This window comes from Salmo salar, chromosome 14 (genome assembly GCF_965601325.2).
Source record: "Salmo salar chromosome 14, fSalSal1, whole genome shotgun sequence".
Taxonomy (NCBI): Eukaryota; Metazoa; Chordata; class Actinopteri; order Salmoniformes; family Salmonidae; genus Salmo; species Salmo salar.
The window spans coordinates 72,932,929-72,958,820 of NC_138304.1; the positions used below are offsets into that span (position 1 = coordinate 72,932,929).

Genomic DNA, 25,892 nt, shown 5'->3' on the forward strand with positions numbered 1-25,892 from the left:
GCGGTCCATGAATCACACTCCCATACTTCCGGCCTCTTGCCTGGTGGCACCGGTGGACATAGAGCAGGCGTTACGCACAGAACCCACTCCCCCCGTGTCCAGCTGGGCGCCTGTGCGTTCCGTCTGCTGTCCGTGACCGTTTGATCTATTGGGCCCATATGTCACCCTCCTCTGGTCATCCGGGCATCGGTCAGACGGTGCGTTGCCTTAGTGGGAAGTACTGGTGGTCCACCTTGGCCAAGGATGTGAGGGTTTATGTTTTCTCCTGCTCGGTGTGCGCCCAGTGTAAGGCTCCTACCCATTCCACAACGGCCGTGGTCGCACCTGTCGGTGGACTTCCTGACAGATCTTCCTCCATCACAGGGCAACACCACGATCCTGGTCGTTGTGGATCGGTTTTCTAAGTCCTGCCGTCTCCTCCCTTTGGCCGGTCTCCCTACGGCCCTACAGACTGCAGAGGCCCTGTTCACTCACGTCTTCCGGCACTACGGGGTGCCTGAGGATATAGTCTCTGATCGGGGTCCCCAATTCACGTCCAGGGTCTGGAGAGCGTTCATGGAACGTCTGGGGGTTTCGGTCTGCCTCACCTCAGGTTTTCACCCCGAGGGTAACGGGCAGGTGGAGAGAGTAAATCAGGATGTGGGTAGGTTTCTGCGGTCATATTGCCAGGACCGGCCGGGGGAGTGGGCGGCGTTCATCCCCTGGGCAGAGATGGCTCAAAACTCACTCCTCCACTAACCTCTCTCCTTTCCAGTGCGTACTGGGGTATCAGCCGGTTCTGGCACCGTGGCATCAGAGCCAGATCGAAGCTCCTGCGGTGGATGAATGGTTTAAGCGCTCAGAGGAGACCTGGGACGCCACCCATGTGCACCTGCAACGGGCCGTGAGGCGGCAGAAGGCGAGCGCCGACCGCCACCGCAGTGAGGCCCCGGGGGACCGGGTCTGGCTCTCGACCCGAAACCTGCCCCTCCGCCTGCCCTGTCGGAAGCTGGGTCCGCGGTTTGTGGGGCCATTTAAAGTCCTGAGGAGACTGAACGAGGTAAGCTACAGGTTACAGCTTCCCCCAGATTATCGCATTAACCCCTCTGTTTTTGTATTGCATTTATTATATGTTGAGTAAAATACGTTTATTTACTCTTATCTGCAGTCCTGAGCCTGACTCCTATACACCAGCTACACATAGACCGCCTGACATCAGCACTGTCAACACTTTGTTAAACATAAAATGCATGCTCGCTACTTCCACTCACGCTACAACCAGCACTGCAGCAGCAATCAATAAGTACAACAAGGTGTTTCCATAAACTTGCGCTGTTATTATTAGCGGCTTGTGTATTTTTCCATATCGAGGAATATTTCACTTCTCTGGTCATAGGAGAAACACCATGAATTGGTGCAGGAGGCAGAAATAATGCAGTGCGACTTAAGTTTGGCCATCAGGAAGACTGTGTCCTCTTTTTTCTCAGCGGAGGGAGTGAGGAGGGATGGTGAGTCGGGTGATAGGCAGCCTCACCGCTGCTCCCTCCCCTCAGAATGACCATCAGATGCAGGCCATCAGTCCAGTAAATAAAAAAAACACATTATTATGCTCACTAAGCTGTGCCTCACAAGTAATACAACACATTATCTATTACCAGTGTGATCATATACCTACAATTTATTTTAGATAATTTCAAAATGTCTGAGAAGAACAACATTGGCAGGGCAATTCAAGTGTAGCCAATATGCAGTGATAATGTATTGGGCCTATAGTCTACTGCACAAACCTCATTCCTACAAAACTGTTTTTAGTTGGTTAATGTTGCATAGGGTTACGTTTTTTAAGTCATGTAAAAAAAGAAATTGGAGCGGTAAATCTCAGCTTGCATTTTGACTCAGAAAAGGTTGGTGACCACTGAGTTAGTGTATTCTAAATATTTCCTTGCTTTGAGTCTAAATTCCCTCTCTTACTACTTCTTTACTTTCCTCTGTATTTAAATGTAACCACTCCATTTCTTACATCCTCTTCTCTCTCCCTCTCCATCTGTCTTCTTTCCTTTTCTTTCTGACAGTCTTTTCTCCTCCCCTCTGTCATTATTTTACCATCTCATTCCTCTTCTCTCTCATTTTCTCATCCTCCTTTCTCTATCCTCCCTCCTGTCTCCTTTTTTTCACCTCCTTCTCATCGTCGGCGTCGTCTCCCTCGGTCAGCGGGGCATAGAGGATCATGTAGCCAGAAGCCCCCTCTGCAACCCTCCAGCGGGCCCTCATGGTGTTGTGGGTGATGTCAAACAGCTCCAGGTTGTTCACCATGGGCAGGGCCACTGTAACACACAAGGGTCACATAGGTCATACATGGGTCACACCATAGAATTACTAGAACAGGCAACAACATTCAAGTCAATGTTCAGGATTACAATTCCATATCAGTCAAATTGAGTGTACCCTTGAGGGTGCAGTCAAATTGCTGAGGTCAGAGGGGCTTTAGCCTGTTCTAGTAATTTTATTTCTATCGGTCACACAGAGGTCACACACAATTCACGCACGGTTAAGACTAGGACATGACTTAGACCAGTAGACCAGGGTTAGCTAAACCATCCTCATGGATGAATCACATTTTATTCATCACCTGCTTTGTAAACAACAGGTGCAGACTAACAATGAAATGTTTATCTACTGCATATGCAGGTTTTTGCTCCAGCCCTGTTCTGTCTAATCAGTGGTTAGAGGTAGGGAGGAGGTTAGGACACAGTTAGCAGTCCATTTTCGCTCTTCACATCCCAGCAGCAGCTGGGCCAGGTGCTTGGAGTGCCGGTAGGGAGTGATTGCTCATAGGTGGGAGTGATTACCTAGCTGAGATGCTGATTGGGAGTGGCCTCCTGACCAGGCAGGGTTTTACCACTTGTGTCTGAATCCTTTTCCTGAGTTTGGCATGCTTTTTTGTTTGTCCTTTTGTATACTATTTTCTTTGTCACCATTTGAACCTAATAACCTGCAGGGCTGGCCGACTACAGAGTCCCAACTGAGCTCTCTCTGGACCCTGGTGAGTAGACTATGCTGTCTCCACTAGGAACAAAGACATACAACACCCTGTTCGCTTACCTATACTCAAAGGTTACAGACTTGTTAGTATGTCCTAGCTTCCATTGATTGGCCAGAGTTTATATGCACTCTTAGAAAATAAGGTGCTATCAAGAACCGAAAATGGTTCTTCAGCTGTCCCCATAGGATAACCCTTTGATAACCCTTTTTGCTTCCAGGTATAACCCTTTTTGCTTCCAGGTATAACCCTTTTTGCTTCCAGGTATAACCCTTTTTGCTTCCAGGTATAACCCTTTTTGCTTCCAGGTATAACCCTTTTTGCTTCCAGGCATAACCCTTTTTGCTTCCAGGCATAACCCTTTTGGGTTCCATGAAGAACCCTTTCACAGAGCGTTCTACATGGAAACCAAAAGGGTTCTCCTATGGGGACAGCTGAAGAACCCTTTTGGAACCCTTTTTTTCTAAGAGAGTAGGTTTGCTAACCAGTTTTGTAACATGGTAAATGGAGAAACAAAAGTCAGATTGTAAACAATTAAATCAACAGGCATAACTCACAATTAACACAGCAAAGTAATCTCCATTCCCGTTAACCTGTTTGGCCGAGAGTGGCCACATCCCCTCCCTTAAATTACCGGTCTATAGAAATGCATAAATATAGGCCTAAATGCAATACGGGATACTTAAGCGCTCCAACAGTGAGAGCATTTACAGCATTACTGGATGGCATAAATTGTCTTTCTTCCCCCTCCATCTGTATGTCAGTCTGACAGCGGTAGGTTACTCACCACCCCCTTTAACCCGTTTAAGGTCAATTGTGTACTTAGTATTCACAGATATCCAAGGGGGATTTCATTGTCATTCATCAACTTCTAGCCCCCACTAAATCAGATGAGATTCAGTTTTCTAACTAGACTTACATGTGGTGGTGCTGCCTCGGAGGGCCTCGCTAGCTGAGCTGGCGTAGATGGCGAACACGGCCACCTGGTACTCAGTCAGGGAGAGGAGGTAGTTGAGCACCACCGTGTCCACTGTGCCCTGCACCACCTTCTCCTCGGGCTGGCCCCCGCTGGCAGGGTAGTACACCACCCGGTACTTCTCCACCGTCCCTGGGGCGTGGGTCCACGACACCCGGAAACTCCTGGCTGTCACCTCTGAGGTCACCAGGTCTCTGGGAGAGGCCATGGTGACTTCTGGGCCTCTGTCGCCTGAGAGGATGTAGGGTGGGTGAAGAAAGAGAAAGGGTGAGAGGATGGATTTGTTTGCTTTCATGTGGATTTTTCCAAAATGACTGAAGCGACACATTTCAAACACTGTCTGTTTGTAAAAAGGGATACTATATGACTAAATGTCTATAATGCTCACCTGTGATGTAACCAGACATTTTACATTTTAGTCATTTAGCAGACGCTCTTATCCAGAGCGACTTACAGTTGTGAATGCATACATTTCATGCATTTATTATTATATATTTTTTTTTTTTTCCCGTACTGGCCCCCCGTGGGAATCGAACCCACAACCCTGGCGTTGCAAACACCATGCTGGCGTTGCAAACACCATGCTCTACCAACTGAGCCACAGGGAAGACATGTGACCTGGGTTCAAATACTGTTTCAAATATCTCAATTACTTTCACATACATTCGAAGTAGGTATTCAGATAGATTTTTGTTGAAAAGACAAGTAGTTGAATATTTTAATGTATTTGAAAATACTCAAATACACTCCCATGCATTTAACCCAGGTATTTGAAAATAGTATTTGAAATAAGTATTTGAAAATATTGCCAAATACAATTTGGTAGACTATTTGGTTTTTGCAAATAACCATTCAATGAATTACTCAAATAGAAGTACTTGTTTTGGGTTGTGCATTTGAAAATACTCATTACCACAGATTTTAAATACCAGATACTGAAATTCACATGTACTTGAACCCAGGTCTGGATTTAACCTTCTCAATTCTCTTTTCTGAATCTACTACTCTACTTGAATCGGACTCACCTTTGATGGCCTTGTCGAGCTGTTCGACCCGGTCGCAGACGGTCCTGGTCAGACCCTCCACGATAGAGCTCATGACGCTGAAGTCGGCCACGTTGTAGACATGCGTCTCCTCTGGAGGCGAGCCGATGGCCTTCAGCTCTTTCTCATCGGCGTTCTTCACACCTTTGCAGAGAAAGAGGTAGAGAGAGTGAAGGAGGAAAAGGGGGAGAGAGAGAGCGAGCGAGTGAGAGAGAGATACCGACATTAAGAGAGGGAAAGATGAGCAGGATGAGTAGAATGAGACGTCTCTAGATTATATATCACTACACTGAGCAGGTGTCAGAACACGTGGCTTCACACTCAAACCAGTTTTCCTAAATATAAATGTTGAAGGTGAAAAAATGTCCTCCATCCGTCAAGAAAAGTGCATCTGCATTCAAGCTATCCCTTTAACTACAGAAATATATGAGCATTTAGAGAGAACTAAGATGAGGCTTTGTCTCATACCAATAGCAAACAGCTCTATTCCCGCCTCTCTCAGCCTCTTAGCCGGGGGTTTGACATCATCTTGAGACTTCCCATCTGTGATCAGGATTCCAATTTTTGGAACGCCGGCCCTGGATCCGGACTCAGGTTTATAACTGTTCTCCAGGATGTACGTCAATGCAAGACCTAGAGAGAGACAGTATGCTGATCTTTATATCTCCTGCATACACAGCGGTTCTTGAGGAGTGTCACATACAGTATTAGCATCTTTGTTAGATTATTGGGTTACCTGTCTAAATCTCAAAATGCCATGGAAAACAGATTAATCATGTTATTGGGACATCTAATACAATGTGGTAGAATAACATAATGAGCGTAATTTGTGCCGGGTGGGTAATTATGTGGAGTTCAGTAGTATTACAGAGTACAGAGGACGAAAGGATTCTTTTCTAGTACCCGTCAGTGTGTTCCCCCCTTTGTAGGGCAGGTTCTTCACAGCGTCGATGACTGCTTCTTTGGTGGTGAAAGTGTTCAGGTGCCACTCAATCCTGGGGTCACCACTGTACTGGGCCAGACCTGTGCACAGGGTAACACTATGAGCTTCTCTCGACACACATTCACACTCCATTATTGTACTGACGATAATCATTTATTACCCAGATGAAACACAGCAACACAACAACACAGAAACTACAGTACCTGTGACTCCAGTGGGTGGAATAGACAGGATATGGCCATGGCCATATGGCTAATTGGCTATCACCATCTAATCATGAGCGCTTTAGCAATACTGCTTTCTCATAATTATAATGATGATGACAATGATAGGGGAAAAAACATCACTGATGATGATGATGATGATGATGATGATGATAAAGAAACCAGTAAAATAGATGACAGATTGCTTCCTCACCTATCCGTGTCTTGTCAAACTCCACATGGAAGGCGCTAACCAGATTCTCCAGGAACATGCGGACCAGACGGAAGTTTATCCGTCCGATACTCCATGATCCGTCCACCAGGATCACAATATCCGCTATGGCCGGGGTCTTACACATGAACTGCTCTGTTAAGGAAAGAAATACAGACCAGATATGTTTATACCAACATACTAATGACAAAGCATTAAAACATTAGCCTAGATAAAACACAAGAATGCACAATACACCACTACTGTAGCATAAAGGGGAAAAAAGTAAGGTCACTGAAGAGAGTAACTTATCAAATACAGGTAAACTGAATCAAACAATGTTATCATGATTTAAAAAAAATCATTTTTACATTTTTGAAGTGCAGCTTAGGTCCAAAGCATTTGTTTATTCAGTTCAAACCATCTTCCCACAAAATTCCCTGAAGGACAATTTAGAGTATAATTAATGCTAAATTATTCTGGTGCTTACGAATACACCCAGTCAATGAAAGAAAATATGCCTTAATTAGGTGACATTTTATTTCAACACTATGCTATAGCCTTTCACATAATAATATATCTCATTATGCCTCCTCTCACAATCTGTGCCAACCCATTAAAGTAGAGACAGGCCTGTCATTAGAGCACAAAAAGGCATGACAGCAATGCGCTATTATCCTGATCCAACACACTCAGTGTGAGGGAAAAGCATTGACCCAGAACTCTCTGTGTGGATTCAGAAGGTTTCTGCAGGATATGCACAAACCTGCATTGAATATGCTTGTCTCTTAAGTTCAGGAAAAAACTCTTGACTTTCACAGTTCAGAAAACTGTCATACTTTCAGTCTTACGCAATAAATAATATACCCGGAATCATGATTATTTTTTTGTATAGTATATTTCTCCTATACCAATTTGTGTGTGTGTGTGTGAAAATTGTGAAATTGTGTGACCAGCAAAGACACAAATAATAAAAGGGCAGCAGTTTATTGATTAAAAGCAAAATACTGTAAAAGTGATCCAACATTCCATAACCCTTTATGGTGGATTACAATGATTGATTTCAGATTCTAAATGAGCTGTAGGTGGTATAGTGCTTTTAGAAAGTATTCACACCCCTTGACTTTTTCCAAATTTTGTTGTTACGGCCTGAATTTGAAAATGGATTAAATTTAGATTTATTTTGTCACTGGCCTACAAACAATACCCCATCATTTCAAAGTGTATTTATGTTTTTCACATTTATTTTTTTACAAATTTGACTACAAAAGAAAAGCTTCAATGTCTTGAGTCAATAAGTATTCAACCCTTTTGTTATGTTAAGCCTAAACAAGGTCAGGAGTAAAAACGTGCTTAGCAAGTCACATAAGTTCCACAGACTCACTCTGTGTGCAATAATAGTGTTTAACATGATTTTTTTTAATGACTACCGCATCTCTGTACCCCACACATACTGTAAGGTCTCTCAGTCGAGCAGTGAATTTCAACCACAAAGACCAGGGAGGTTTCCAATGCCTCGCAAAGAAAGGCACCTACTGGTAGATGGGTAAAAAAGCAGACAATGAATATCCCTTTGAGCATGGTGAAGTTATTATTTACACTTTGGATGGTGTATCATAACACCCAGTCACTACAAAGAGACAGGCGTCATTCCTAACTAAGTTACCAGAAATGAAGGAAACCGATCATTGATTTCCCCATGAGGCCAATGGTGACTTTAAAATAGTTAGAGTTTAATGGCTGTGATAGGGAAAAAAAAGGATCGATCAACAACAGTATAGTTACTCTACAAAACTAACCTAATTGACAGTGAAAAGAAGGAAGCCTTATACGGAATAAAAATATTCCAAAACATGCATCCTGTTTGTAACAAGGCACTAAAGTAATACTGAAAAAAATGTGTCAAAGCAATTGACTTTTTGTCCTGAATATAAAGTGTTATGGGGTAAATCCAATACTGAGTACCACTCTGCATATTTCAAGTATAGTGAAGGCTGCATCATGTTATGGGTATGCTTGTAATCGTTAAGGACTGGGGAGTTTTTCAGGATAAAAAATAAACGTAATGGAGCTAAGTACAGGCAAAATCATAGAGGGAAAACCTGGTTCAGTCTGCTTTCCACCAGATACTGGGAGATTAATTTACCTTTCAGCAGGTCAATAACCTAAAACACATGGCCAAATATACACTAGAGTTTTACTTAAATCTACTTGAAAATCTATGGCAAGACCTAAATGTGGTTGTCTAGCAATGATCAACAACCAATTTGACAGAGCTTGACAATTTGGGGAAATAATAATGGGCAAATGCTACACAATCCAGGTGTGGAAAGCTCTAATGCCGTGTTCACATTGGCAGTTTGAAGTGACTCAAATCCTATTTATTTGCATATCTAATTCGGATCTGTTACTTTTCCTGCAGTCTGAATAGCCAGAAAGCACATAGAATCTGATATTTCAGGCCATATTTCAAACCACCCATGAAGTTCAGATACAAATCTGATTCCTGGCCATCTGCTTATTTGCCCTCAAGTGGTTTTTAGACTGTTATTTGGCATATCTTGTTGCTTGCTAGCCAGGTTACTCTGTTGACAGTTAGACAAGAACATGTGGTAGTTAACTAGCTTGTTAATTTTTTTACAAACAAATTAGGGAATGTATTACAAAGCTAAATCGTTAACTAGCTAAGACTCGTTTTGAAATTTGAATCCTCTTATCCTTTTGAGGCTTTAAAAGTGGCCTTTTCTCCCCAATTTTCCATCTTGTCTCATCGCTGCAACTCCCCAACGGGCTCAGGAGAGGTGAAGGTTGAGTCATGCATCCTCCAAAACATGACCCACCTAACTGCGCTCCTTAACACCCGCCAGCTTAACCCGGAAGCCAGCCGCACCAATGTGTCGGAGGAAACACCGTTTAACTGGCGACCGGAGTCAGCCCACAGGCACCCGGCCCACCACAAGGAGTCACTAGAGCGCGATGAGCCAAGTAAAGCCCCACCGGCCTAACCCTCCCCTAACCCGGACGACGCTGGGCCAATTGTGCGCCGTCCTATGGGACTGCCGGCCACAGCCGGTTGTGGCACAGCCCGGGAATGAACCCAGGTCTGTAGTAATGCCTCTAGCAGTGCGATGCAGTGCCTTAGACCGCTGCGCCACTCAGGAAGCCCCGCTGCATAACTTCTGAGTGACAGGAAGCATGAGCATCACCACCAATCAACCTACACCACTGTACACACACCCGTTACTATGACAACTAGCATAGCCATGTCAGTAAATGACTGCTATCTGAACACACACAAATCCGATTTGGTCACTTGTAACTTGCTGTTTGGACAGCCAGTAGTCCAAAACTGATTTGAAAAACAAAACTGATTTGAGCATTAAGGCCTGAACAAGGCTTTAGAGACTTACCCAGAAAGACTCACTGCTGTAAACGCTGCCAAAGGTGATCCTACAAAGTTTTGACTCAGAGGTGTGAATACTTATGTGAGACATTTCTGTATTTCATTTTCAATAAATGTGCAAAAAAAAATCACTTTGTCATTATGGGGTATTGTTAGTAGATGGGTGAGAAAAATATATTTAATCGATTTTGAATTCAGGCTGTAACACATCAAACTGTGGAATAAGTCAAGTGGTATGAATACTTTCTGAAGGCACTGTATATGCCACTTTTCCCATTGAGCATTCCATGCACACAGCTGCAGTGGTACACAGATTCAGTCTCAGAGTTCAGTGAACAGATATCTTCTGGAAGTTTTGCTCATTATCTCTGGGGAGAGAGAACGTACAGAACATCAAGGCAACGTAGAGATCATCACTTAAACATTGTAACAATCAAAAAGGTGTTGTTTCAGTTATTAAATCCATGCAAAACATACACAAATTTAACAGTTGTACATACTTTTTTCGTTGGAAAAGAGGGAATATAACTCTATAAAAATATTATCCCCAGAAAAAAAGACTGCTTATCAGGCAGGAACATGTTACGAAACCAAGACTGAAACTGCATTTTTTTAAGAGTAATTACATTAGCCATTGACAGAAACTGAGAGGTCTACCTACAAGTCTGTACAATCCTGGAATTTCAGTTTCCAGATTATACCAGAAAACCAATCAATATCTCAGCATAATAGACCTTAGTAAAGGAAGTAAAACGTCAAATAACTTTACAGTATAAAGTGCTTTGTGTGTCAACCTCGTAAAATAACCTCCCAAAATTGAATTCTGTTTTCTGAACATTCAATTGAAGGGAACAATTTTGGACTGAGTGAAAGAGAATTGTCTGAGCGCCTTTTAATAGCAGGGCAACAAACATAGCCAGGTGGATAGATAGGGGGGAGAGCGAGAGAGAATGATACTGAAAAGTAGAGAGTTGGATAGTAAGAATGGAGAAAGGGGCGAGGGAGAGATTATTTTAGAACATAGCTATTAGTGGAGAACCTCAGGCACTTGTGGCTCTGACGGGTCACAGTGTCAACAGTCAAGGCCAAGGTGGGGTCAGGGTTAAGGCGACTGCGGTAACGCCTAGGGGGAGAGGAAGCCAAGAGTTCCCATTTCTCCATGTCAAAGCTGGTCCATGCACCTTTCTCTCATCCCATCCAGATTTATAACGTGTGTAATTTACACATACAGAGGAGAGAAGACACCATAACCTCAAGCTAAGGGCCTAACATTCCTCTCCAAAGACATGAAAGGCAAAAATAGTTGTGTGCAGAAGCCAGTTGCAGATTCCACGTGTGTGTGTGTGTGTGTGTGTCCACTAGGCAGGTATCCTCAAAGGTCTGCTCATTAATCTATAGTATGAACAAATGGCAGCGTTAAAGTGATGGATTAGTGAAAGCTACATATGACAAAAGTGACATGTGCACACACATACACACACACATTTATTCCTATAAATAATCAAGTAAGAAGAATATTAAATCCTGTCACATATACCATGAATGTATGCAACTACAACTACTGCAACGACTCCAAACAAACTACTCTAACAATAATAGATGTGATCAGCCAGTGGAGCTCAGGGCTTAGGGTTTGATTTGCTACTGGGGTATGGGGGATACCCCAGTAGCAAATCAAACCCTAATCATCTCATAGGGTTGACATTATTCACAGGAGCTGTCTTCGAGGAGCTCCACCATACAGGAGAATAATTCAATCATGCAGACCATACCATCATGAGAAATCTCCATGCTTCCCTCCCACAGGCATCTCACAGACAAGAGGCAATAATACAAGCCTCAATATAGCCAAGCTAGTTGTCTCTTAATTCTATACTAGTATATGGAATATTGGAATATGTGGCTGAAATATGTAAGGCATTAGATATGGGCAGTGCCTTATTAATAGTGATGGGATGGTGTATGGTTCATAGTGGTCCAATGATATTAGATTATGAAAGGTCTCTATGGCATTCATTATTCCCTAGGGGGTTGAGGTGGATTTTCCCTCACGCATTTCTATAAACAATGCAGGTATAGGCTCATGTCTTTCGATGGGTAATTTAAAAAATAATCAACTTCAAATCTACTTCATCATCTGCCTGATGAAGGTTGTTGTGACAGAAAAATCACCTTGTTTAAAGCCTTTTGTCCAATAAAATCCAAAATGTGTCTACAGAATGTATGGCCTTCTGTCTGCATATTTTCCACCATACCTCCTCATACCATAAGCCTATTTGTGAAGATGTTAAGCTGAGAGGCCATACGGCCCCACTCCCAGTGAGTGATGGGACTACAGCGACTGGGGCAGAGTGGAACAGGTGAAACCTCACCTCTGGGTATTGGCTTTGTGATTGTGAGGCGATGCGACATATGGAAAAAGTGCCACGCTGTCGATCGAGCGAAGATTAACAAGTAACATCTGTCAGCATCATCCGGCAGAGAACAAACAATGAACAGACAATGTGACAACATTCAGACGTTGTCGTGGGAACCCGGGGGAAATTACTGTAAGTTAGATGCATTCTGCGAATATTCAAATGCACTTCTGTCGCTAGAAACAATTAACAACAGACTGGAAGAGTTGGGTGGTGTGACAGGAACTGTGTGTGTGTGTGCGCGAGTGTGTGTGTGTGTGTGTGAGATCTCTCAGAAAGTGTAATGAATGATGCATGATGCTGGTCAACAGAGGCCAATTCCTCCTGACCATATGGACGTAATCACTTGGGATCTTCTCTCTGGCAGGGGTTAACTAGGTGCCTTTAAACTGGTGCCTGCCTACCCGCCTGAGAGCATCCGTCACCTGTCACATTCCTATCCCCTCCAAATGACTCTGTTTCAATGTCAAGTTCCATTGATGGAGCTTTTGCTCCATGCTTCATAACTCAGTAAAGCCAGCACTTGCATTAATGGAATCCCAGACTCTCTCTGGCTAGGCTACAGCCCTCTTTTGCTCACTTTCAATTTGGCTATATGAACAGTGCATCCATTTACATTTACATCCGTCTGCGATGAGGTATGCTTTGTTGATTCATCATGGTTTTGTAGCATGGGGAAATGAAATTGCGTTGAGTTGTTTATTTATTGCTGATTTTGTACATAATGAATGCTGTAAGTTTGCAGTGGTCTGCAATGTATCCATCAGCTAGAGCGGGGATGGGCAACTGGAGGCCCCCGGCTCCCCTTTTGAAAGCCCGCGGATCAATAGTAGAATACACAAGGTGCAATTTTGAAAATTGGTTGTGCATCAGCAGTTTTTCTCTTGTTATGTCAGTCACTGAGAGTCACTCAAATAGCCCAACAAAATTTAGCTTAGAGCCCCCAAAAGGTTACGGCCAACTCTGACTGCATGTGTGGGTATGGATGTGGGTGCGCAGTCCCGCGAGCCACTGCGGCCCCTCAAGATTAGTTCAGAATGTTTTGTGGCCTCCAGCCCCAACAAAGTTGCCCATCCCTGATCTAGAGCCATGTACAGTAAACGTGTTCCTTTCACCACAAGCTAACTGGCCGAGCTAGCCAGGTATTTTATTTTGCCATGAAACTGTTATAAAACCTGTTATAACACCATCCTATGAATGACACAATGCCTGTCACTCAATAGGAAGTAGTATCCCTAGTGTTCAGCATAAAAGTTCAATGCTTGTCCATCAAATTATTTCCAGTTTTCCTGCAAGTCTTAAATGGACAGCATTATGACTGGATATCAAAGGTACTGTACAGCCTGTTACCAAACAAATTAATTATAATGAATTATAAATGAACATTGATGGAATCCTGTGCCTTTGACACCGAACAGAGAATTCCAACAGTTGTACTAGTTCAGCCTTCAAAACCATGCCTGTTACTGTGCCCATGGTTACAGAGATACTGTAGCTATATTATTTTACCTTGGGTTGCTCTTATGTCTTATGAAAACACTGTGTTTTCCAGACAGTCAAGAGAATTAGGAAAGTAACCCATGCCTGTTAGTGCTGAACTAGTGCAAACTGTCACATTTTTATCCACTACTGCACAGATATTCAACCACATCTTAACCAACAGAAAAGCAAGATAACGACCTCCTCCTTCACTAAACATTGCCTGAAACGATACCACTACCATTACATCTTCTGTCCCCATCTCTTAGCTGTTATTCATGAGCCTAGAGAGAACCTCTCTGTCCTCTAAGCAGCCCTGTCTGTAGGCTACTGGAGACCTCTAAAAGTCTTCATGCTTAAAATATAACCTGTGGTTCCTGGGGGCGACACTACAGCTCGTTAGGGTCCCCTGATGAGTGGGGGACATCAGGAGCAAGCTGTGATCTCATTATCTCGCCGGCCTCTCCGGATACGGTCCAATTGCCTCTGTGTGAACAAATGACCGTGTAATTAAAGTTAAACAAATGGGACATGTCATTGCAGCGTAATACTGTCTGGTTGTACTACTTCTCCAACCACCTGCTAGTTAAGGGACATTGAGGAGGCGTAATATTTTCCTTGACCCCAACGCGACAGGGCAGATAAGCTAATGCTATCTGCGCTAACTTGAGCAGGTAGCAGGAACTGAAAGCAGTCTAGCTGAAAGGTAAAAGATATGGTCTGGTACTGGTGGCGGTTATCAGTTCAGATATACTGGTAACTGCTTATGCTGCTGCATATAGAATATACCTAAAAGCTGGCATGGGAAGCACAAACTGGAATGAAATTAAGAGGTTAAGTAGTGCCTATGATAATGTTATGGCACTGTAATATACCACACAGCACACGCCCATAACCGTCTATTCCTCTTGAGCCAAAAGGGGCTGAAAATTAATTTGTCATACATAAATTATGCCATTTTATCCTTTAACTGACTGACACCAATAATTTTCTGCTCAATAATGTGTCAATGAACCCCGAGCCTCGGTCCCAAACCCCGGCCCCTGCACAACATAAGCGCTGCCATGGTGACGCATGAGTCATCTGGCCTTAATCACCTGTAAATGTCCCTTATGACACCACCGCCACGACGGAAGTGGCCCCAGAAGTTTGGCCCCAGAAGATTCAATTAGGGCACCAATATCAGGGTCCAATATCCTTCCTGGGACCAGTTCAGAGAGGGTAGACATGGAGCTAAGTGCTAGGTTGTGTGGGACTGAGGCGTCTGCCAGGCCTTGGGCACACCTGTATGCCCTCTGGCATCCCTGCACACCCAGGCAAGCAGGCAGGGAGCTATAGGGGGTTTACTTACCAAGCCTGGAGACATCCTTGAATGGGCCCCACGATAACATAGCAACGGTATTCTGCAAGTGTGGGCAAGGAGATAGCTGCCTGTGTCAATTGTCTACATGCAATGGATAGAGCGAGGGAGAGTGCAGAGGGAGGGAGAAAGAGAAAAAGGAGAGAAACAGTGAGGAATAAATGAGAGCTTGAGAGGAAAAGAAAGAGAAGGAAAAGAGAGAGAAAGAAGATAGAGTGAGGGAGAAACCAAAGCAGCATCATTATATCTGAGTTAGTTTCCTCCTTCCGGTTTTTACCCATAGGCATTTTAAGAGACGGCAGGTGATCTATCGCAGATCTCAAAGCACTACAGGGATCCTTACACCACATTCCATAACTGCAAAGCCTTCCCTCAAATACTTTTTGACACCTCGGCCAAATCATAGCTCTTTATGCCAGAAACACAGACGAGGTCCAAGTCGCCACACACACACCACAGGAGTTTTATAAACACTGTTACGCTCTTTGTCTGAAAACAAACTCCTAAATCTCCCACAAATAGCCTGTTTCAGCCCACCAACAGCTCTTACAAAATCCCTGTTTTTTTTAAATAACGCTGAATACAGGCAAGTTGCAATAATGTGGCAGAAAATTGTTTTCTTGCAGACAACTCTTATGTTCAGACACTTTGAGCTCAATCCGTTGCAAAGAATCAATACTTAGTCCCTTACGTCTCTTTAATCTGTTTGAACGCGTGTTAAAACACCTCTGCAACTATTGCATACATAACATCTGTTAGGGTAAAGGTTATTTCAGTTGGGGCTGAATCCTCCTATACAGTATTAGCCCTGAGACATAGCTGTAGACTCCTTTGACATTGCAGCTTTCTATCAGGGTTAATGCACTATTTATTTGATGTAATGTATGTGTGCATTCTACTGTTGTATCTTCTCTGAACATTGTATAGACATCTACAACCATGTTTGGTGGTTCGTGATGACTGTTGGTAAACTTCGTCATTCCTGTTTTTAGATCCTGGGCGATCATTTGTCATGACAGATTTATAACAACTTCATGCTCATTTTAAAAGGAAAATAGTTAAGGTTTACCTTGGTTTTGCGCAACACAGCAATCACAAGTAGATCATTGCTCCAAAATGCTTTGCAATGTCCAGTGCTTATTTTTAATTGACCATTTGCCAGCCCTGAACTTTCCTTCAAAGTCTACTTGAAATGAAGCACATTGCAGATGTTTCTCCAAAGAGCAAATGGGAATGAGGATCACATTCGAGGCCTTTCTTCTTCAGAAAAGTTCAAACGAAAATATCACAAGGGCAATGTTTTCTAATTGTCACATCCACTCCCAACGACAAATGTACAGCAGTCCACTCCACCGCCAGGGATAGCCTCAGCACCAACCAAGAGGCCCCTGGAGCTTCAACTTACCTGTGTGTCGTCAAGTGAATCTTCTTTATGTTGAAATCCTGGTTGAAATCCAGGTTTTTGAATTGCGATTTGAAGACTGAGCCACAGCAATTTCCAGATTTCAGAGGTTGGTCACTCATACCTTCCACCTTACCTTCAGATATGTCATTGTTCTCCTCAGTGACACTGGTGTCTTTCTGGTTTTTGGGTCGTACATTCTGGGGCTGTACGTTCTCATTGTCAGGCTCTGAAAGTTGAGCAGAAATAAACCAAACACATTTCCATTGACACATTATACTGTAGAATACATTTTGTCAAAGATGTTTGAACAATGGCAATCACACAGATCAACTATTTCCTTTGATAAACAACCTCATGAAATCATAGAATAAGTTGTAAAAGTTAAAAGGCTCTTCTCACTCTTAAATGTTCCTTGAAGTGGCTTGCTCTCCTGAGCACCTTTCACAGCAGTGACCTTGACTGTATACAACTTTCTGGGGTCAAAGTCAATGATCACTTTGGCTTCCTTTTTTGTCACCTCTAGTTCAGTCTCCTCTGCATCTGTAATTGGAAGAAAGTAACAAACAAGACCAAACTTAGAAATTGGTTTCACTTGTGTTCTGATTTGTTTATTAAATGCATTCTATTGAAAATGAGTTTATCATAATAAAAATAGTTTAAAAAAAAATTCAATTAGACTATTTTGAAATCTCCTTTTCAGGTGAAATGTCAGGAATGACAATGATGTTGAGTTGACGTGCTAGTTGCAATGAAGGATACTACTGCTACGGGGTTATATTGGCAGTAAACGAACTAGTCAGCGGCTAAACGGCTGCTGCAGGACAAGTAAAGAGAGGCCTCCGCGCTCCAACACACCTGAATTATTTTAAGCAGTACCCACAGGACATGAAGAACCTCAGTTGGACTCACGCAACTGTCTCTCTCTTCAAAAACAACTTAACATGGCTGTTTGGAAGAAAAAAAAACTGGAGAATGCACTCACTGTGTCGCCTACTGATTTAAAATCCATTTAGATCAATTGACACTGGCAGAGAATTGAAGCACTTAAGGTAATGTAGCTAAGTAGCTAAAATGTACTATTTATGCATTGACCTTAGGTTTCATCATTCTTGTTCTGCATATCAGAACAGAACTACGAAATTATAATTATCATGACATTTAACACATCTTTCACGGGTTCACTGACACGTACAGTTCCTCCTTTATTACAATTATGGTACATCTGCTTTGCATGGCCTGAAGGCAACACGTTGCAAATGGAAGTGAGTGGGCATGTTGTAGAAATGGGGGTGTCATACCTTGTCAGATCTTGTTTAAAGATGATTAAAAAAACTATGTATTGAGGGGGTGTGTCCATCATAGGTCATTCATAGGCATTATTGACCAATACTTCCGAATGTACCACAGCATACTTGAAAACCACTGATTGTTTTATATTTTTCAGCAAAATGTCTGTGTTGATACAGCACACTCCGTATACATAATGCATCAGAAACGCACAGTGGTCACACTTACCTTACCCTGCATCTTATAACGGTCAAGTCAATGTGCATTTTGAAACCTGACGAAGATGGGAGTGTAAGGGCTCTATTTTCGGCTGGTGTTAAGCCAGCGCAATGTCAAAATCACGCTCATTGTCACGACTTCCACCAAAGTCGGTCCCTCTCCTTGTTCGGGTGGCGTTCAGCGGTCGACGTCACCGGCCTTCTAGCCATCGCCGATCCACTTTTCATTTTCCATTTGTTTTGTCTTTGTCTTACACACCTGGTTTCAATTCCCCAATTACTTGTTAATTATTTAACCCTCTGTTCCCCCATGTTTGTTTGTGAGTAATTGTTTATTGTAAGACGGTACGTATTTGTGGGCTCGCATATTTTTGCATTTGTTTTTGAGTAAAGTACATTGGTTACTCATATCTGCTGTCCTGCGACTGACTCTCTACACCAGCTACACACAGGATCTCATTACACTCATTGGCAATTTGGACCGGCGCTCGGCTACTTTCAAACACTTGCGCCAGGATTGGTAATTTACCTATCTTATATGAGCTCTCTTGCGCTGAGGTGGGAGGGGTGGCAATATCTGAAGTGTGTCCTTAAAAACGTGCACCCAAGTGCCAATTTCAGGCAGCGCTGGTGGGGATATTTGAGACCAACCAAAAGCTGGTCTTAGCAGTAACGACATGGATTTTGACAGCGGAAGCGCAGCCTATCCTTCCGTGATGTACAGAGCCCATATGCGCAAATATGCACATGGAACAAGACAGGTGTTCTTTTTGTGTCCCTGAACCTCAACCTCATTTCCTTTCATTTGATTAAAATCCAAGCATTGCCTCCCCTCCTCTCAATGAAGGCTGTTTTTTTTTTGTCCTGCCCAATGCATTCAGCAAGTAGTCAAGACTATCGATTAAGGGTTTGGCCCGTGAGACCGCTTTGAAATACATTTTATTCACCAAAGCTGTATTAAAAGATAATATTTGGGAGCAGCAAAATTGTGAGCGGATATCCCCTTTTTATATGTATTTCTTATCCTGGCCATGCATTAGCCAAGGAGACTATCAATAAAGAGTTTCTAAAATAATGGTCTACTTGTTAGGCTTTTGCCATCATGCTTTTGCATTATTCACAATTCACATAGGCCTAACTGCAGTGAGATTCCATTCAGCTTGTATTCATCCCCATTTCCAAAGAGCGCCTCTTGTCTGGCTACCAAAGACATGCTCCGCCAAACATATTCAAATTATTCAGTCAGTCCTATAACACCATATCAAGGGTAGGCCTAGGCTATATCTTGCTTATTGAGAACATGCCTCACACAAACAAAACAATTTATGGGATGCATAAATACATTTAGGCCTATGCTCGTTGAAACCAATTTCAACAATGTTGACTGTCAATTACTCATTATTGTAGCCTATGCTATTTAATAAATGTAACATCAATCCACAATGGACTAGGATGAGAATATTTCGTGACCCCTGACAAATTAGAGTTGACAACAACGCAAAGACTGTCAATAACGTATAGAACTTGTCACTGCATGCAATATTAAGCCATGAAGCGTATTGATTGCCCAGTGAGTGGCCAAGCCCTCATCACACCTCCAATTTATGTATTAATCAAACCCTACCCCTTTCGCGCCACCACCAGCTACTACGCCTATAATTCTGGTTGTGAAAATAGCAAAAATATTTCTGACACACCCCTAAACCTATTCAGCTACTGACAGCGCTAAGATTTACCATTGCATTGGGTTTCTTAAAATAGAGCCCTAAGTGTTGGAGAAGGGAGTAAGAGTTACTACCCACAATCCAGTGCTGCATTCAATTCCACCCCAATCATGATGATTTGTGTATGTCTGCGGGTGTCACCCTCTGTCAAAGCAACTCTTCTTCAACGAACAAAGGCTCACTGACTAGCCTCTCTCAGAAGCTCCCATTTCAACCCACACGTAATATAAAAACTCTGACTGACTCCGCAATTGGAATGCCATTCTGAGCAATGACAAACACTGAACTGCAGGGGTGAAGAGAAAGAGAGAAGAGGGAAATCAGACCTGGTTTCAAATAGCATTAGTTTTCTTTAAAATACTAAAATACTTCAGCTGCGCTAGATTGAGCTTGCCTGATGCAAAGGAACCAACGGAATAGCCCCAAAAGGGCAAACCTCGCCACCCGTACTCCAGGTAGGCTCGATCAAAAGCTCATAGCATTTAAAAAGACAAACAAATACTATTTGAACCCAGGTCTGGAAGAAAAGGTTGAAATATCCTCCATTCTGCAGCTGGCATGAAGAGAAGTTCACCAGAGGAAGCCAGCTTGGTGGGGAAATGTGCTCATTCAGCAGGGTGCCAGGGGTGGGATGAGATTGTGTCCCATGCCCCAGCCGGCCTCAGGCAGTTTAGACACAGCTGCTTCTGCTCTGCTCACTGAGTCTTATCTGATGCTTACTCCATTATCTTGATCAAAACCAGCTCAAGGCCAGGCAAGCCACTGAAGCTACAGCTTCAAGTAAGGACAAAGTAAAAGCCATGGTGGAATGTCATGGAGTCTATCTATACATTGAGAATGAGCCATTTATTAATATGTTTCCTTAAGAACAACTTGAGAAGTGAAATGGTAGGCTGCACTACAGTCAATCGCCTAATAGGTGTATCAATCATAGTGATTATTATAGATTACAAAATGGATGTTTGGAGTTCATTTCTCATCGTGACTATAAAATACAGGAAAAACACACACTCTGAAGTACTCCTAATTCTTTCCTGTAAGTGCACGCCAAAAACATTGGCTCTCTCACTGCAATAAGAAAATGGGTGTACAAAAGTGTGTGCCACTCTCCTCTGTTCTTCGTGATTATTATCCATCAGTCTGTGTGTTCTTCAACTCCTACTCCAATTATCATGACTATAGTCAAACCTCCAGAATACATTAATGTCATAGGAGACGAGTAATAACCCGATTACATTATCATCTGATGTTTAGTTGATATGTAATTATGTTTTCTACACTGCAAGTATAAAGCTGTTGTAAAACACGCAACATAAGTTAGACAGCCTCCTTCAGCGCCAAATCGTAACTTGATCGTTCGTTCTCATTGCTGGACCTTACCTGATTGTGTGCTATAAATAAATCTGTAGCTTTCAAAGTCTCCTTTCGGTTCTTTCCATGACACATGCAGCTGGGTTGCGCTCAGGACTTTGAAACGAAGTCTTCGTGGGGTGGCAACTAGACAAAAAAAGACAGAAAACACAGTTTTACAACAACGGACTAACTCGAAGTGTTTGTATATAGTATTCAATAGTAATCTTGAATGCATGGTTAATGACACCAAGACAGTGGTTGGAGTTCAATGAGGCGTAAAAACCAATGTTCTTTGAAAAAAAACTCTCCAAATTCAGTAACTAGCAGAGTGTGAAGGGTTTGGGGATTTTTTGCCAATGGAAATGCATGAAACTCGAGATTCCCCAGTTAAAAGTGATTATGAAACAGTTAGATTGAACTCCAGCCAGTGTTTGGCGAGGTAACAGGCACTCTCCATCTGTGTTTCAACAGTCCTAAAAGATTGAATCTTGGCCAAATTAAAAAGATGCAGATTCAAAGAGTACCACAGATGTCACAAAAAAGCAAAGTCACATTCTCTCCCTTCCTTTGCCATTGATAGCTCTCATATCTCTTTTGGCGGGGGGTCTTTTGTGCAGCACTTATCTCAGCACCAAAGTACCATCCCCGATCTCATCATGATTGCATTTCGCCGGAGCAGTCGAATTGAGATTGTATTACAAAGAGTGTGCTCTTTACTTTCAGGCCTTTTCAGAGTAGAATGTGCCTTTTTTTTTTCAATCGCAGCAGCGACAAATTGAAAGGCACTGGAATAGCATTTATTCCTGTCTTCAAGAAGATATCTATCTGCAAGTAGAGTGATATACCACTTTCACCACTTCCTCTTGGGTCAACATCCCATCAGCTCCGCACATCAGGCAGTAATAGGCATTACCAAATCCCAGAGAAAACAAACAAACCAACAACAAAAAACATTCCCATCCAATTTGGTAACAATGGAAAAGACTGCAAACAGTCACACAAACTTGTCTTGTTTGTGTCCTCATTAAGAGCAGGCAAGATATATTTTGCCAATGTATTCTTTAAATACCTTCAGACATTAATGTAGGTATGGAAACAATACAATCAAGCGCATAAAAAGGGGTAACTCATCAGAAGGTAAAGAGCCCGGAGATGGTGCATGGTGCAAACAGGCAAATGATAATACTGTACCGAGCTCACCAACCTGAAAATGGGGGGTGGGTATTCAGCAGGGCTTAACTCTCTCTGAAAAAAAGATACCTCTTCTCTGAAGAATGTCGCTTCCCCGAGTGAGAGAATTAGAAAGTGTGTTGTTTGTGTGTGTGTTTTTTTAAAACCTTCAGAGACTTGGTGCATTCATTTGCACATTTCCAAAACAAACTAGTAGTCCAACATCTCCAAGACAAAGGACTTGCCTGTGTGAAGATAGGCTTAAGTTCTTATATATATTTTTCATAGCTGTCTTTTGCAAACAGCCAGAAGGCTGGTGAGGGTTTATGAGGCCTCAAGCACCCATGGGAAGTTTGGAACAAGTCAGACATGGAAAGTGTAATGCATTTTAAATAATCTGTGAAAATGTGTTACTCCAGTGCCAGCCTCGCTACACTGGCTCCCTGTTAAGGCTAGGGCTGATTTTAAGGTTTTACTGCTAACCTACAAAGCATTACATGGGCTTGCTCCTACCTATCTTTCCGATTTGGTCCTGCCGTACATACCTACATGTACGCTACGGTCACAAGACGCAGGCCTCCTTATTGTCTCTAGAATTTCTAAGCAAACAGCTGGAGGCAGGGCTTTCTCCTATAGAGCTCAATTTTTATGGAATGGTCTGCCTATCCATGTGAGAGACGCAGACTCGGTCTCGACCTTTAAGTCTTTATTGAAGACTCATCTCTTCAGTAGGTCCTATGATTGAGTGTAGTCTGTCCCAGGAGTGTGAAGGTGAACGGAAAGGCACTGGAGAGACGAACCGCCCTTGCTGTCTCTGCCTGACCGGTTCCCCTCTCTCCACTGGGATTCTCTGCCTCTAACCCTACTACGGGGGCTGAGTCACTGGCTTACTGGTGCTTTTCCATGCCGTCCCTAGGAGGGGTGTGTCACTAGAGTGGGTTGAGTCACTGACGTGATCTTCCTGTCCGGGTTGCCGCCCCCCCTCGGGTTCGTGCCGTGGGGGAGATCTTCGTGGGCTATACTCTACCTTGTCTCAGGATGGTAAGTTGGTGGTTGAAGATATCCCTCTAGTGGTGTGGGGGCTGTGCTTTGGCAAAGTGGGTGGGGTTATATCCTGCCTGGTTGGCCCTGTCCGGGGGTATCGTCGGACGGGGCCACAGTGTCTCCCGGTCCCTCCCGTCTCAGCCTCCAGTAATTATGCTGCAATAGTTTGTGTCGGGGGGCTAGGGTCAGCCTGTTATATCTGGAGTAGTTCTCCTGTCTTATCCGGTGTCCTGTGTGAATTTAAGTATGCTCCCTCTAATTCTCTCTCTCTTTCTCTCTTCTCTCGCAGGACCTGGGCCCTAGGACCATGACTCAGGACTACCTGGCCTGACGACTCCTTGCTGTCCCCAGTCCACCTGGTCGTGCTGCTGCTCCAGTTTCAACTGTTCTGCCTGCGGCTATGGAACCCTGACCTGTTCACCAGACGTGCTACCTTGTCCCGGACCTGCTGTTTTCAACTCTCTCTCTCTATACCGCACCTGCTGTCTCTAACTCTGAATGATCGACTATGAAAAGCCAACTGCCATTTACTCCTGAGGTGCTGACCTATTGCACCCTCTACAACCACTGTGATTATTATTATTTGAACCTGCTGGTCATCTATGAACGTTTGAACATCTTGGCCATGTAGTGTTATAATCTCCACCTGGCACAACCAGAAGAGGACTGGCCACCCCTCAGTGCCTGGTTCCTCTCTAGGTTTCTTCCTAGGTTCCTGCATTTCTAGGGAGTTTTTCCTAGCCACCATGCTTCTACATCTGCATTGAATTCTGTTTGAGGTTTTAGGCTGGGTTTCTGTATAGCAGTTTGTGACATAAGGAGGGACATATTGGGTGAGATACTGTGGCCACATGCCGTTGGGTGACAGTGGCCTGTGTTACCAGACCTCCTTCCCTTGTTGATCGCCGTAAGGTCTGGATGCTTTCAGTTAAACCTCTCTGGTGTACTGTACTTTGAAGGAAACTTCTATGGAAGCCAACTGACAGTCCACCTGTAAAAGGGACAGGTTGTTTATCTTAAACCAGAGGGCAGCTCTTCAGAACAGAAGGCTTCTGCCGACAACCAATGGATGCTGTCCAAGGTGTAATGCTACAATACAACTCAAAGCGGCACTATACTGTAGCCCAGGTTAGCATAGCGTAGAGTCCACTCTTAGCACAGGAATGCTGTGGTTTGTTTCACTTGAGGACTGGGCAACGGTGTCAAGACAAGCCCAGATAAACAAACTGCAGCTGTTTGAGGATGCAGTTCTTGTTCTTTTTCACATCAACAAGGTTAAGGTCAAAGGCAGATATATACAGTAAGGGTAGGTAGTTCATGTCAAAGCATATTCTGAAAGCACTTGAGTCGACTGCAAATGGAATGTTAATGATGTGATATTATACACAAAAATGTGCCAATATACCAGAAAATAGTGACTTTTCCCTTTGAAGTAAAATAATCACAAAGTGACAGTGACACAAAGACAAATGCTTCGACAAAAGCTGCACATCAAAAAGACACACACCAGACGACAGATGATAAGGAGCAGCCTATACGATTGTGTTTACCTTGACCCTGAGCTTGCACAGGTAAGAGAGAGATAAGAACCAGACAGAGTAGAGGACTCCATACCCACGTCTTCAGTCCTATAGCTTGCATCCTTCACACTGGTAAAGGAGAGGAGCTCAGAAAACCTGAGGAGACATTAAAGGGAATGAAAATGCTTGATGCTATTGAAAAATAATTACTTCCATTATTAAAGGGATAATTTGGGGTTTTCGCAATTATCTATACCTTGTGGATACCATTTTTATGTATCTGCGTCCAGTACCAAAGTAAGTTAGAGGTAGCTTCGCGAGCCAATGCTAACTAGCGTTAGCGCAATAACTGGAAGTCTAGAGGAACAGCTTGACTGAAAATCTCAAACTATCCCTTTAATGCATTTTCAAAATAAGGGATGGAATTAGAAAAGTTCATATGGATGTAACAATTCACCGATATGCATAGGTCCCCGATTAAGTGCGTAGGTTTGTGGACCCCAAACAGATCCAAATGTAACAACGTTACAAATCGCCGGTTCACTTTTTTTTTCTTCTCAAATTACATTCTTTCTACCTTCCAAAAACCTCATATTTTGTGACAACTGATGCGTCCTCTCCTTCACTGTCGAACTACATGTAACTGTGTTGACAGTCATTGATCTAAATGTAATTTTTCATGCCGAACAACCCCAGGCAATATCAGTAGTCTAGTCAAACAGCGCATTGTGCCCAGATTCGCATGCTGACCAACGCGAGGTATGCGGCCTGTTCCTGATCTTGCACATCTGCGTGGCACCTTCAGAATTCAAACGTTAAAATGGCTTGCGTGTGTGATATTAGGCATTATTAGTTGAGTGACAACCTATGTCATTTGCTAGGTTATTGTTATCTATGTGCTTTTGAAAATTGCGTTTTACCGTTATAAAATTAAGCTACCTGAGACAGGTTGTTTCCTCGTAATTTCAACCCACAAAATCAATGTGATGACGTTGAATCAACGTGGAAAACTGTTTGGATTTGCTAAAAGTCACCAACGTAAGGGCATTTTGTCTTTTTTTAACCCATCTTTTAAACGTAATCCAATGACGTTGAATTCACGTTAGTTGAAAACTCA

The 25,892-nt window shown here is 43.1% G+C and overlaps 1 protein-coding gene across 3 annotated transcripts in view; it reads right to left on the minus strand.

Annotated features, from left to right (window-relative positions):
• Nucleotides 1–25,892, minus strand: part of LOC106569929 (collagen alpha-1(XIV) chain) — a 91,064-nt gene that overhangs the window by 63,139 nt on the left and 2,033 nt on the right. For 2 of the 3 annotated variants that reach the window (XM_014141684.3, XM_014141686.3), the window contains exons 2-11: nt 24,806–24,931; nt 21,069–21,185; nt 16,859–16,999; nt 16,593–16,685; nt 6,399–6,551; nt 5,942–6,061; nt 5,507–5,671; nt 5,021–5,182; nt 3,939–4,226; nt 2,155–2,303 (exon numbers count right to left, since the gene is read on the minus strand). In XM_014141684.3, coding sequence (XP_013997159.2) covers nt 2,155–2,303; nt 3,939–4,226; nt 5,021–5,182; nt 5,507–5,671; nt 5,942–6,061; nt 6,399–6,551; nt 16,593–16,685; nt 16,859–16,999; nt 21,069–21,185; nt 24,806–24,896 — 1,479 coding nt within the window. In that variant the 5' untranslated portion in view covers nt 24,897–24,931. The remainder of the gene's footprint in view (nt 1–2,154; nt 2,304–3,938; nt 4,227–5,020; nt 5,183–5,506; nt 5,672–5,941; nt 6,062–6,398; nt 6,552–16,592; nt 16,686–16,858; nt 17,000–21,068; nt 21,186–24,805; nt 24,932–25,892) is intronic. The other variant, XM_014141687.3, reaches the window with a different exon arrangement.